Raw genomic sequence first — 13,979 nt, 5'->3', positions numbered from 1 at the left:
TAATTTTGGATTTTTAAAAATCTATTATGATTTATTCTTCTGAACTTTTTATATGCATTCTTTAATAAATCCCAGGATGGGTAAGGTTGGAAAGGACCATGGTGGGCTCATCTGGCAGCACTCCCTGCTCAGGCAGGGCCATCCCAGAGCCCAGGGCACAGCAGTGTCCGTGTGGCTCTGGTATATCCCAGGGAGGAGCCCCCAGAGCCTCTCTGGGCTCTGCTCAGGGCAGCAGCTCTGCCTCAGGGCAGGGGAATGGCTGAGATCAGCCCTGCCCGGGGCTCTGGGGACATGGCTGGGGTTGGGGACACAGGGATAGACAGGGACACACAGACAGGGACACACAGACAGGGACAGACAGACTGGGCTCGGCTCAGCCCTGCCCGGGGCTCTGGGGACATGGCTGGGCCTGGGGAACACAGGGATGGACAGGGACAGACAGACAGGGACAGACAGACAGGGACAGACAGGGACAGACTGGGCTGGGCTCAGCCCTACTCGGGGCTCTGGGGCCATGGCTGGGCCTGGGGCACACAGGGATGGACAGGGACAGACAGACAGGGACAGACTGGGCTGGGATCAGCCCTGCCCGGGGCTCTGGGGACATGGCTGGGCCTGCTCCGACCTCTGCAGACAGGGATGGACAGACAGACAGGAACAGGCAGACAGGGATGGACAGGGACAGACTGGGCTGGGCTCAGCCCTACCCGGGGCTCTGGGGCCATGGCTGGGGCTGGGGTACATGGGGATGGACAGGGACAGACAGACAGGGACACACAGGGACAGACAGGGCTGGGATCAGCCCTGTCCAGGGCTCTGGGGCCATGGCTGGGCCTGGGGAACACAGGGATGGACAGGGACAGACAAACGGACAGACAGGGATGGACAGGGATGGACAGACAAGGATGGACAGACAGGGATGGACAGAGACAGACTGGGACAGACAGACAGGGTCAGACAGACAGGGACAGACTGGGCTGGGCTCAGCCCTGCCTGGGGCTCTGGGGCCATGGCTGGGCCTGGGATAGGGCCTGGGCCTGCTCTGAGCTCTGCACACAGGGACAGACAGGGACAGATTGGGACAGACAGACAGGACAGACAGGGACAGACAGACAGGGATGGACAGGGACAGACAGGGACACCCAGGGCCACCAAGGGCCAGCCAGGGCTGAGGCCCCTCTCTCTCCCTGGGCTCCTCTCCAGCCAAGCAGCCCCAGCTCCCTCAGCCTTTCCTGGGCATGGAGCTGCTCCAGGCCCTGCCCCAGCTCCAGGAGCTGCTGGCCCTGCTGTGCTGAGGGGCCAGAGCTGGGCACAGCACCCAGAGGTGATCCCAGGGCTGGGCACAGCACCCAGAGGTGCCCCCAGAACTGGGCACAGCACCCAGAGGTGATCCCAGAGCTGGGCACAGCACCCAGAGGTGTCCCCAGGGCTGGGCACAGCACCCAGAGGTGCCCCCAGGGCTGGACACAGCACCCAGAGGTGCCCCCAGGGCTGGGCACAGCACCCAGAGGTGCCCCCAGAACTGGGCACAGCACCCAGAGGTATCCCAGGGCTGGGCACAGCACCCAGAGGTATCCCAGGGCTGGGCACAGCACCCAGAGGTGATCCCAGGGCTGGGCACAGCACCCAGAGGTGCCCCTAGGGCTGGGCACAGCACCCAGAGGTGCCCCCAGGGCTGGATCACCTCCCTGGATGTGCTGTCTAGAGCTCAAGAGGTTTAGGACAATTTGGCTGTTCCAGTAGTGCTCTCAAAGCCACTGTTTCATCAAATTTAGAAGCTCCTTCTGCCAGATCAACAAGCAGAACCAGGAATATTTTAATTTTTTTTTATATATCTGTTGTTGAAGAACATGATTCCGAGGGAATACTGAGAACTTCTCTTGCAGGTTGCACAGACATTAAAAGAACCCACAGTTACAAATAAGAGAAAACATGTCTTAAAAAATAATTACTTTTTCTGCTGCTCAGAATAATTGAACAGCCTGTGTAGAGGAAGCCTCTCTTTTACTCACTATTTTGATTACCTTATTTATTTTATAGCAATAATTTATGTTTTGTTAGGATCTAGTTTCTGTGTTACTCTGAGTCTCCTTCACTTAGTCCATTTGAGGATAACAGCAAAGCACACAGAGGAAGAGATAATAAAAATAAATGCATGTCTGTGTTGGTATAACAAACAGTTAAAATAAATATTTTATTGATGCATAATGAAATAAATTTGTAAAATATGCTTTTTTACTTTTGGTTGGCAAAAAAACAGTGGCTTACCTGCTTTCTAATCTCACTTTCATTAGCATATTTAATTAAGCTGTTGTATTTAATCATCAAAATGCTCAGTAATGTACATTTTGTTCCCAGCCATGGAATGCCACCGCTATGTGTATCCATGATAGATATTTTTAATAAAATCAGTAATTACCCTTTATTGTTCTTTTAAATTGTTATTTTTTAAGTGTGTTAGGGCACAACAGGTTTGGGGTATAAAAGAAAGCAAGCTCTCATTTTGCCGTTTCATAATATAATGAAAAAAATTTCCTTTAAATAGATGCTAATAAACCTTTTTTTAAAAAGCAGTGCTTAATTATCTTGAAGCTGTTTACAAGTGGAGCTTTGGCAGCTCAGCTCTGGCTGTAGCAGTGCTGGGAAGGCTGTGCTGCCAGCTCAGGTCCTGCTCTGCACAGCCTCTGCTTTCCCTGTGCCCTTGGCCAGTCCCTGGACTTGGTCTGGGAGTGTACAGGCACATTTTGTAACAAATAGAGGGGTCCAGATAGATCTGGGATCTATTTCAGGGCATTGGAGTTGTTTTAAATTTGTTTTGTTTGGTTCTGTTTAGCAAAGTAGAAGTCTGAGATTAAAGGATGTTTTATGGGATTTCTAATGTATCAAATATTTTCCTTTTTTTATAGATATTTTCGAATCTTGGGTGTCTTTCAACTCAAATTTGCAACTGAAACAAAACCAGATCAATAAAAAAATGAAGAGTATTTGCAGTGAACTGAATTGAAATGATAATGTTAGTTGTGGAGAGAGCTCAGTCCCTGGTTTGCCTCACCACATACTCCATTATCTAACTTATTTCCTATTTCTTTTATAATAGTGTGGCAGCATTCCTTTTTCTTTATTGCTCAGAGAATGCCCTAAAATAGCCTGATTTAGTTTATCAGCTGTAATGACACCTATTTCTTTGTACATGATTTGGGCTGCAGTGATTGAAGGCCTCACAAACAGATTGTTTGTTCTCTGGTGATTTTATTGTGTCAGTCTCACTCCTTTCTTCTCTTTTCTCTGTTGCAAGTCTTTCAGAACACCCCTTTCTGTATAATTGCCTACTTTCAGCTCTGTCTTCACTGCCATTGGACCAGTGATGATATGTGAAATGGTCTAAAAGAAAGCAAATTTAGATCCAAATATTAGGGAGATGTTCTTTCCTCAGAGACAGGCAAAGCCAAACACTTTCACAGCACTGCAAGACTGGTGATCTCTGTTTAATCAGTGCTTTCATCTGTCATGTCTGCAGAGGTATTTATCCCACATTTTGGCTCAGAGGCATTGAAATGTGCTGGGCAGCAGCAGCTGAGGGCTCAGCAGAGGAGCTGTCACAGAGGGACACGTTGCACTCTGTCGCAGACATTTCTTCACAGAAATCCTTTCTTTCAGATTTCTGTGTCTTCTGGAAGGCAGAGGCCTCAGAAGAGAACATAAACAATTACTATCAGCTGCTGTAGAATGCAACAGGAGCACCTTGATTAGCGCATGTTCCTATGTTTATAATTAAAAGCCAATCACAAAGTGCAAGCTAGGGACAGAGTCCTTAAACACAACTTTGTTAAAGATTCTTTCTTTCTTGCTATTCTTAGCCTAGCAGCAGCTCTGCAGCCTCTCTCTTATTCTATTTAGTATAGTCATAATGTACTATATTTTATATATCAATAAATCCAGCCTTCTAATCTAAAAACAAGATTCACCATCTCTCTCTCACCAGCAGCTGTAATAGCACTCGAGGCATGGACAGGGTTGTCCATCACTCAGAGATGGCTGTGCTGGGACAAGGCTGGGGAAGGTGTTTGTGGGACAATTCCTCTGGCAGGATCTCTTTGATGAGATGATCAGCACACACTGTGGAGGGGCTGGGCTTACCCTGAGCCACCACACACCTGTGAATTTTGCATTTAAGGTAAACCTCTGGATTATTTTTGCTCTGTTTGCTTTGCTGCATTTTTTGATAGTAAACGCGTTTCCCTAGACTTGTTTCATCCTGTGGAAATTAAGGGAGGAATATGAGGGATGAAGAACAAAGGGGAGAGAGAGAAGGCTTCAACTTTTATCTAACATCCTGAATAGATCATTGTTGGACACATTTCAGTGTGGTTTTCCATCCATAGACCAAGAACGCTGCATTTGAAAAACACAAAGGAAACCTGCTGACTGCTGATTGCTGATTGCACACCTGGCTGGGTGGGGCTTGCAGCACTCTGCTCCAGAGGAAGGTGTCCCTGCTCATGGCAGGGATGTTGGAATGAGATTATCCTCAAGGTCCCTGCCAACCCAAGCCTTTTAGACGTTCTGTGATTATGAGTTTTGTTGCTGTTGCTTGAAAAATGGCCACTCTTTCAATTTATTGTGGGAGTGAAATACTCTGTGCACTTCACTCTGTGATGATACCAAATTTATATTTTGTAAATAAAAATGAATTTAAATTTTTCCTGGGCTACAGACGGAGGCTGTACCGTTCTGGTAGTTGGGAGAACATAGGTTTTGGTGGCATTACCAGCTCCCAGTGCACTCAATTTTCTCCTTATCTTGTCCCACTCTACCTAGAGGAAGGGCTGGGGACTTTACTGGGGTGCCCAGATTCTGGATTGTCTGTGCTGGTTGGGGTGATGAGAGGAAGACAGAATTCATAGTTAAAACCTGTTTTCTCTATTTCTGTATGTGAAAGTATCAGTTCAGGACTCACACAAAACTGCTGCTCATGGCACACTCCTTTTTCTTCCCTTTGTGCATTCTCAGTCTCTGTAACCTGCTGCTGGGAAACAGAATTTAATCAGTGCTCTGCTAATAAACTCTGCCTGCTGCTCTCCACAGGGTCAGGGGACACGGGCACAGGGCCCCAGATGAGGAGGGACATCTCCACTCGCTGTCCTGTCTTTACTGACAGCAGCAATTTCTTGCAATTAGGCTCCTGCAGCAGGTACTTAACCCTGGGGCAGCAGCTGATTGTCTGTGTTTAACTTCCCTGCTCGATTTGAGCTCTGTGTTCAAACCCCAGTGTCCCCCCACGGCTTCCTTTCCTCTCTGTTCTTCCCCTGGTGGAGGGTTACAGAGCTCTGGCAATTGTTATTGATAATCTAAATCATCCTTTTCTCTTCTGTGCCTCACCTTGAGAGGGAGGAGGGCTGAGAACAAAATGAGCTCCGTGACACTCAATAAGGAATGAGCAAAACTGGCCTTAAAAGTCAGCTTTTCTGTGAAATTCTGATGCAGGAAAGGCAGTCTCTGGACATTGTTTGCTCAACAATGGACTGAGAACACACTGAAGGATCACTGGAGAGTTTGTTTCACTCAGGCCAGCAGAATCATCAAATCATTTAGGCTGGAAAACCTGTGATGGTGTTCACAGGTTTCTGAGGATGAGGGAAGAGATGAGATCTGACTCCATGTTTCAGAAGGCTGATTTATTACTTTATTATATATATTATATTAAAACTATACTAAAAGAATTGAAGAAAGGATTTAATCAGAAGGCTGGCTAAGAATAGAATAGCAAAGAATGATAACAAAAGCTTGTGTCACGGACAGAGAGTCCGAGCCAGCTGACTGTGATTGGCCATTAATTAGAAACAACCACATGAGACCAATCACAGATGCACCTGTTGCATTCCACAGCAGCAGATAACCATTGTTTACATTTTGTTCCTGAGGCTTCTCAGGTTCACAGGAGGAAAAATCCTAAGGAAAGGATTTTTCATGAAAGATGTCTGTACCAGGAAAGCCCTTTAAGATCGAGTCCAAGTGTTGGCCCAGCACTGCCAAGCCCCCTATTAAACCATGTCCCCAAGTGCTCTACACCTACATGTGGTTTAAATCCCTCCAGTGGCTGTGACTCTGAAAGCTCCCTGGGCAGCCTGTTCCAACACCTGACCATCCTTTCTGTGAACAACTTTTACTCATATCCAATCTGAACATCCCCTGGCCGTTCTCTCTGCTCCTGTCCCATTCCCTGGAGCACAGCCCGACTCCCCTGGCTGTCTCCTCCTGTTGGGAGTTGTGCACAGCTACAAGATCCCCTCTGAGCCTCCTTTTCTCCAGGCTGAGCCCCTTTCCCAGCTCTCTCAGTGACCCCTCATAGGACTTGAGCTCCAGACCCCTCCAGACTTGCACACCCCAAGGATTCCAGAAAGGCTCCTGGCTGCTGAGTGTTTGCTGCAGCCCACCAGAGTAATGAAAGGTAGCAAAGCCTCAGTGGGTGATGAGGTATTAAAAAACACTGTTCAGTCCCTGACTTTGATGTGAACGTTGCAAACGTAATTAATGGTTCAACCAGGCTGAAATAGAAATACAGCATTTGCACAGTGAAATCCCAGAGACTGCAATTTTCCTTGCGTGGGTTCAAGACTTGTTTCAGATCTGTGGCAGCTGTTTCATTGTTTAAGCTTCTTAAAAATGTCTTTTTTTTTCCCCAAGCTCTTGGGACATATAGAAAATTTTACTTCAGGGTACATAGTTTACACCAGTATCTGATCTCCTAAGTATTCAAATTGCTGGTCTGTTTCTATCTTGCTTTGGTAGTTATCTTTGTATAGTTGAAGCTGATATATGTATTAGCAGCTTTTATTACACTAGCCAAGTGCAAAGTTACTACTTTTCAGATATTTTCTTGCATTATTTGGAATCTATCATCTCAGGAATACAAAAATGGAGACATTTGTCCAGTTTCATATATCAGCACTCCCAGAGAATTGTACATGAATTATAAATTTCCCTTATCTTTTGGAAGGAAGCATTATGAAAAGGGTGATATTAGGCAGGTCCCAGGAATAGCTACAGACCTTTTGAGACTGAAGACTCACAGAGCTAGTAGGCAGAAAGAATTATACAGAGAGGACAGTAGGACCACTGCCCTTTAAAAACAACAATACAAAATCTCATCCTGGGAAAGGAGGTTTCAGTGGCTTCTGCTGTGGAGGAAATCAGTGAGGCAACAAGAAAACATTTTCAAAATTATATAGTCTCAGTATTCAGAAAAAAAGGAGATTGAAACTGGAGAGAATAGAAAGCTTTCCAGGGCCAGCTTCTGTTTGTTGATTTAATCCCAATTTGGTTTCTCCCTTTCTGAAACTAAAATTTAAGTAGTTTTTACTTACTTATTCTCCCTCTACTTAAACATCTAGACAGCCACCAGACGTGTATCTCTACACTTGCAGGGACACCTCAGGGCATGGGTGTTTGAGCCCTGGTTTAGGACTGTCAGCCTGAGAACAGACGGTTCTTGGGAAAAATGTGGTGTAGTGGGGTCTGCACTATGGGTTTTGCCTTCTTGCTTTGTAACCAAACTCATCTGTGGTTCACAGGCTGGTTACTCAATCTGAGGCTGTTTCAAACTCTGTGTGTGTCATGGAGCTTGCAGCATTTACAGCAAAGTTTTGAGCAGAATTAGAAGCTGGTTGCAAGAATATTTTAGCACTTAGGGTTTGGGGTAGGAAAGGAAAGGGCAAATGTGGACAGGATGAGAAAGGAAGCTAAAAACAGCAGGAAATCTTCCCTTCCCAGCTTTGGGCAGATGACTTGGTGAGGTGTTGATCAGGTTGTTCCTTACTCACAGATAGAGTCAGCACATCTGACAGCCATTAACCAAACACCCCCTAATTGCTGATTCACTCCATAACATGACTGATTTAAGGGCAATATTTGTAATTTAAAAAAAATACAGTCAGTATAACATTACCATGCTGTTGAATTGTCATTTTCAGCTGCCTTACTGCATTTTTATGAAATGTTTTTGCCTCATCTCAGCCACGTTCTGAGCTGGGCTCTGCAGTTTGAGTGCTTGGTGTAATGCAGACTTCAGGAGGGAAAATATCTGCATTTGCTTTTGCTTTTCTTTCCTTTAGATCCATCTTGGAATGATTACCTTTACTGTTTCAGAAGCTGAATATGTTCAGAGAACCATTCTTTTGTTGACCTAATTTATCTGTACAATTCATCTGCAGAAACATAAATTTCAGGGATTTATAGAAAATGAATGTTCAGCACCTCATGCTAAGTATATATGTGTATGTTCATGCATAGAAATTTCCTAATTTCTAAATTAATCTTTTTTTGTTTGACACACAGAGTTAAGGACTCACTTTTGAGAGGTGTTTTCTGGATGCTGAGGGATTGACATGATTTATAAGGAAACCTAAAACATTTGCTAGCTTTAGACCCCTGGTCTTTTAATATCCATCCCATTTCCAAAGTGTCTGCACATGTGAATATCTATAAAAGGATGCAAATACTTTCCCACTGCCAGTCCTTAGGGGATTTTTAGCAGTAATACAGAATGTGCAGGTTGTTAAAATGTATTTTCTGCTTATGCATGAGTAGATTGAAGTCAGGGTGGCTGGTGCGTGCTTTACTTTCAAGAATTACTAGAAGGGTTTTTTACACTTTAATTATCTCTCAAAGAGGTGTGACTGGTATTCAGGAATCCTTCCAACTTTTTTGTTCCCATGAAAACATTTTTTTGTAGGCTGAAGTCGTGAGAGACTATGAGGAGAGGGAAGAACCCTGAATTGTGCTATAAATTAAGAAACTTTATGTGAAATTATGTATTTTCTGATTACCTTGTTCAGATATATATTGAGCAAAAGAGCAAATACTAGTTGGAGAAATGTCAGATAAACAAACCCTGACATCTGTAGAATTTTTATGGTCTGACTTATCTCAAACACTGATTTTACTCAGTCATCCTTCATTCTTTATATCTACATGTCTAGTGGCACATGCATTTATATTTTATATAAAGGGCAGAGTCTAGTCAGAGCATTTGAGTTAGGCTGTTAAAAATAAATTAAGGAACAGCAGGTGAAAATGATTCCTCCACATGAATATTCAAAGTTTACCTCAGCCAAATACTGTAGAAAGAATAATAAAGAGCAAAGAAACTTTGATGGGACCAAGGCATGGAGATGATCAGAAATTAAAGTTTTATTGGCACCAGCTTGAGATGACTCAGAAGACATACTCAGGAGTGGCAGGATCTCATTGCCAGAACATCCACTATCGGTGTGCAGTTGGAGAGGAAACTTCCCCACTGTACCCAGCGCTGTATTGCTCGTACTTTACCATATCAATTAATAAACTAATTGCTGCTTGAACATTGGCCTAGTCAAGTTTCTTCTTTCTAACCTTTGTGTTTCCCGTGCTGCTCCCCAGACCCCGTGCACGGGCCGCAGAACGTGGAGGTGGTGGACATCCGCTCGCGGCAGCTGACGCTGCAGTGGGAGCCCTTCGGCTACGCCGTGACGCGCTGCCACAGCTACAACCTCACCGTGCACTACCAGTATGTCTTCAACCAGCAGAAATTCGAGGCAGAGGAGCTCATCCAGACCTCCTCCCACTACACCCTGCGGGGGCTCCGGCCCTTCATGACCATCAGGCTGAGGTTGGCCCTCTCCAACCCCGAGGGCAGAATGGAAAGCGAGGAGCTGGTGGTGCAGACTGAGGAGGATGGTGAGTTGTGGTGGGGCATACAGTGTGACTCACTTGAGGTGGTGACCTCAAGTGTGGTGGTGTTCACAGGGGTCCCAGGATGAGGGAAGAGATGAGAATCTTGACTCCATGTTTCAGAAGGCTGGTTTATTATTTTATGATATATATTATATTAAAATGATATATCATTTAAAATATACATATATATTACCGCGCCTGAGTGGGTCGCAGCTGGTGATAGAGAGACGGTGAATCTTGTATCTTGATCAGAAGGCTTGATTTATTAAGATATTATAGATAATACATTTTGACTATACTAAATAGAATATAGAGAGAGGTTTGCAGAGCTGCTAGCTAAGCTAAGAATAGAAAGAAAGAATCCACAACAAAGTTGTGTCCAGGGACTCAGTCCCCTAGCTTGCACTGGTGATTGGCCCTTAATTATAAACATAGAAAATGAGCCAATCAAGGTGAATCCTATTGCATTCCACAGCAGCTGATAACAATTGTTTACCTTCCCTTCTGAGGCCTCTGCCTTCCAGAAGACACAGAAATCTGAAAGAAAGGATTTCTGTGGAAAAATGTCTGCGACACATATATATATATATGTATATATGTGTATATTGTAAATTATATTATATCATTTACAATATACATATATATATGTATATATACATATATTGTAAATTATATTATATAATTACATATATATATATATATATATATGTATAATGTAAATTATATCATTTACAATATACACATATAGCCTCACTAGGCCACCTCCTGCCAGAAGCATTCCAATGATGTATTAAAACTATACTAAAAGAATAGAAGAAAGGATTTCATCAGAAATCTAGCAAGGAAAGGAAAGGAATGATAACAAAATCTTGTGGCTGCTCACAGCCATGACACAGCTGGCTGTCATTGGTTATCAAGTAAAAACAATTTCACATCCTGGGTAAACAATTCTCCAAATCACATTCCAAAGCAGCAAAACGTGGAGAAGCTGAAGCTTCCTGGCTTCTCAGGAGAAAAAAAATCCTGGCAAAAGGAATTTTCATAAAATATGTCAGTGACAGTGGGGTTGGTTGGTTGGGTTTGGAGGGGAGACTCGTCTGTAAGTTGTAAATAACAGCATAACTCTCTGTCCTACAAGACTGATGCAGCTTCTCTGGACAGTGTGTCTGTTTTGTGTGTAAAACTTGTAGGCTTAAATGATTTCCATTTCACAGCTGTGTTCTTGAAAGGGTGAAGGTTCCTAAAATGCTTGGGCATGACAGACACCAGTCTGAGAGGCTGTTAAAGAGCTGTAGGTTTAATTCTTGGTGTTCTGAACCACCCAGCAGCTTCCTTTGTCATATGGGCAAATGCAGTCCTGGTATTTATTGATTTTTCCTGTGCCTTCACTAAAAATAAGGCATCCCAAAAAATGTATAGTTCCTTCTTTTCCAGAGTATAGCTTTTATTAAAGGTGATCTTCTGGACATCACATTTTATAGAGATCTCAGAAGCAAAATTAATTGTGGGTATAAAAGAAGGGTTGTGGATATAAAAGAACAGTTTTCTAGAGGAATTGATGGAAAGTTTCAAAGTGTTATTATCCCACCGGAGCTATTTCAGACCAAGGACTAAATTCCTCTGCCTGGGCTGTACAAGGTGCTGTCCTGAGTTTCTCTCAGCTGAAAGTGGCTCCTTCAGCCCCATATATCACATGGGGAGACACAAAAGGATGGCAGATACTTCAGAAAAATGAGCAGGGTTTTTATCAGACAGGCTTGGGAGTGCATTTAGTTGGTTATCTCCCATGGCATTAACATTTTGCTGGAGTAGGTGGATTTTTTTGAGCTGGCCTTGTAGCTGTAATGAAATATAAATCTGGCATTGTTACTTCACTAAGCAAATCAATCTTTCCTATGGGTAAAGGTGTGCAGCCCCTTACCATCTCCATGCCAAGGTGCAGTCTGGCTGTTTAGGTGGAGAGTTCTGCTGTTGTGTGGGTGGAGAAGGACAAATTAAATTCCCTGCTGCTGCTCTGCTGTACTGGAATAAAATCATACTGAAATTAGCATCATATTTTCATGGATTCTGATTTTATTTGTCACATAGTGGTTACATTAGGGTATTGTTATTTGAACCAAAAGTTGAATAATAAGCCTTTCACATTGATAGTAGCTTGGTAATGGTAGTGCCTTGAGGGATTTTAATTTTTAATTTTATTTATTTATTTTAAACGCTTTGCTTCCTGTCTGATGGCCTTTTGGTGTCTCATGTGTGTGCAGCTGGAGCTGGTGGAGTTTTTAACACAGTTTGTCTGTTTGTCTGGGTTCTTTTCCCCCTGCAGTTCCTGGACCCGTTCCCTTGGAATCTATCCAAGGAGGACCTTTTGAAGAGAAGATCTACGTGCAGTGGAAGCCTCCAAATGAGACAAATGGCATCATTACACTCTATGAGGTGAGAAGAACAGATTGTTGTCAAGGAATACGTGCCACAGGGCCCTTTTCATGTGTGTTTAAGCCAATCCTGAGCTCTCAGAGATCTCAGCAGGTGCTAAAAGAAGCTTGATTAAAATAGATAAGAATCTTCAAGATAGTCTGTTGCTACCACTGAAAAAGTTTCCCAGTTCAAAAAAGAGAAAGATTTCTTTCCAATGTTTGTGGCAAATTGAGAGCCACACATTTCCCCATGTCTCAGGTGCCCTGTTTCCTTCTGCAGTAGCTCCAAGGTCTGTTTGCTTTCCTTGGTTTTTTTCATCTTGAGGTAAAACACTGCTAGGTTTTGTACCTACACACTGTAACTGATTCCTCTTTGCCTTACACCTGTCACAGCACTTCCTAGCAATATCAGCAGGATGCAACCATCAACTCTTATCTCTTTTTGAATGTTTCAGTGATAATATTTATCCATCCCAACAATTTATCTGATGACAAAGTAGAGCGGGTTATGGGATGATCACTGGCCATCCTGGATGAGAAACAAACAATTAAATGTGATTATAGAGTTTATCAGAGATGGTGTTTCTTGTGAAATGTTACTGCTGCCATGTGCTCCTGGTGAAACTCTCCATGATGCCATGTACACCCAAATATGTGGAACAGGAATGTAAGAGGAGGGACTCTTTAGGGGATCACGTGCAAAGAAATACAATCCTACAAGAGAAGGTGAAGGCACTTGGATTAAATAGCAGAAAGTGGTGCACCAGTACTGGCTGAGCCCAGTTTATGGGTTCAGTATTTACCTCTGTAAGATTAGAGAAAGTAAAAGTAATTTTGTTTTTATGGTGACATAAAACCCCTCACTGTAGCTTGTGCAGCATTTTCTGACACAGAGGGCCAAGAACCAATATTTCACTCTCTCTTTTGTGCTTTTTGTACAAACTCACTTTAGAAAAGCCACAGGTGCAAGAAGCAGCTCTGACACTGCCTCTTTCCTCTTCCCATCCAGCCTTTCATTTGGGACAGGGTGTCCTGTGATATGTCACTCCCAGATGTCCTTACTAGCACTGGCTCTCTGTCACAGTCACATGGGGAAAAAGAAGCAGGTTTAACATCACTGAGATCTTACACTCCATCATGAGCAAAGGATGAAACTTTCTCGGTAACTTCACTTTTAGGTCATCATTTGGCTCACAAAGGCCAGCCAGTTTGACACAGCAACACTAAACAGATGAACAGAATTTCTTCTTGCTAATTTAGTGTCATTTCAGCCAGGCTGAAATCCTTGACTAAGTCTGGAGTCATTGTTGATCACTGTTGAAACACTTGTGGAAATGTCTGTGGGGTGCAAATCATCTGTCAGTGCTGAAATAGAACAGGCCCTCATCATTTCATGGTCTTTGAGGGTTTCTGTGTAAAGAATTAGGCAGTAAACCTGTGTTTTAAAGGAATTAATCTGAATAGAATGTTATAAGCTCATTTTTTTCTGGCAACACAGGTGACCTATAACAGAACACATTTTAAATGACCCAAGTCAAATGATGGAAATGATGCAAAAATAACTCCTTTTAATTTTTAAAGAAGCAGTTTCTTACTAAAATATTGCCTTGGGCTCAGCTTGTTGAAAGGACTTCAGCAATCTGAGTAGCTTTTCTGGCAGAGCAGCTGCCTGAGACACTTTAATGCCTGCAGGGTTGTGATGCATCATGATAGTGCCTTTGCCCCTGAAGTCACAGCATTGCTCCAGTCTCAGCGGAGGCACAAACAAATTTCTCTTTTCTGATAATGACTCTCTGCATATTTGGCAGCTGGAGACAAAGAGAAGTCAAGGTGAATTCAAACTCTTCCCTCTTC

General features: G+C 43.6%; 1 protein-coding gene across 5 annotated transcripts in view; it reads left to right on the top strand.

Moving 5' to 3' along the window:
• Positions 1-13,979, top strand: part of PTPRT (protein tyrosine phosphatase receptor type T) — a 491,783-nt gene that overhangs the window by 307,723 nt on the left and 170,081 nt on the right. For all 5 annotated transcript variants that reach the window (XM_058036502.1, XM_058036501.1, XM_058036499.1 and 2 more), the window contains exons 8-9: positions 9,418-9,714; positions 12,035-12,144. In XM_058036502.1, the coding sequence (XP_057892485.1) occupies positions 9,418-9,714; positions 12,035-12,144 (407 nt within the window). The remainder of the gene's footprint in view (positions 1-9,417; positions 9,715-12,034; positions 12,145-13,979) is intronic.

Source organism: Melospiza georgiana, chromosome 17 (assembly GCF_028018845.1).
Source record: "Melospiza georgiana isolate bMelGeo1 chromosome 17, bMelGeo1.pri, whole genome shotgun sequence".
NCBI classification, from domain to species: Eukaryota; Metazoa; Chordata; class Aves; order Passeriformes; family Passerellidae; genus Melospiza; species Melospiza georgiana.
The sequence above is the reverse complement of the archived record's forward strand: the minus strand, read 5'-3'. Positions and strand labels throughout refer to the sequence as shown.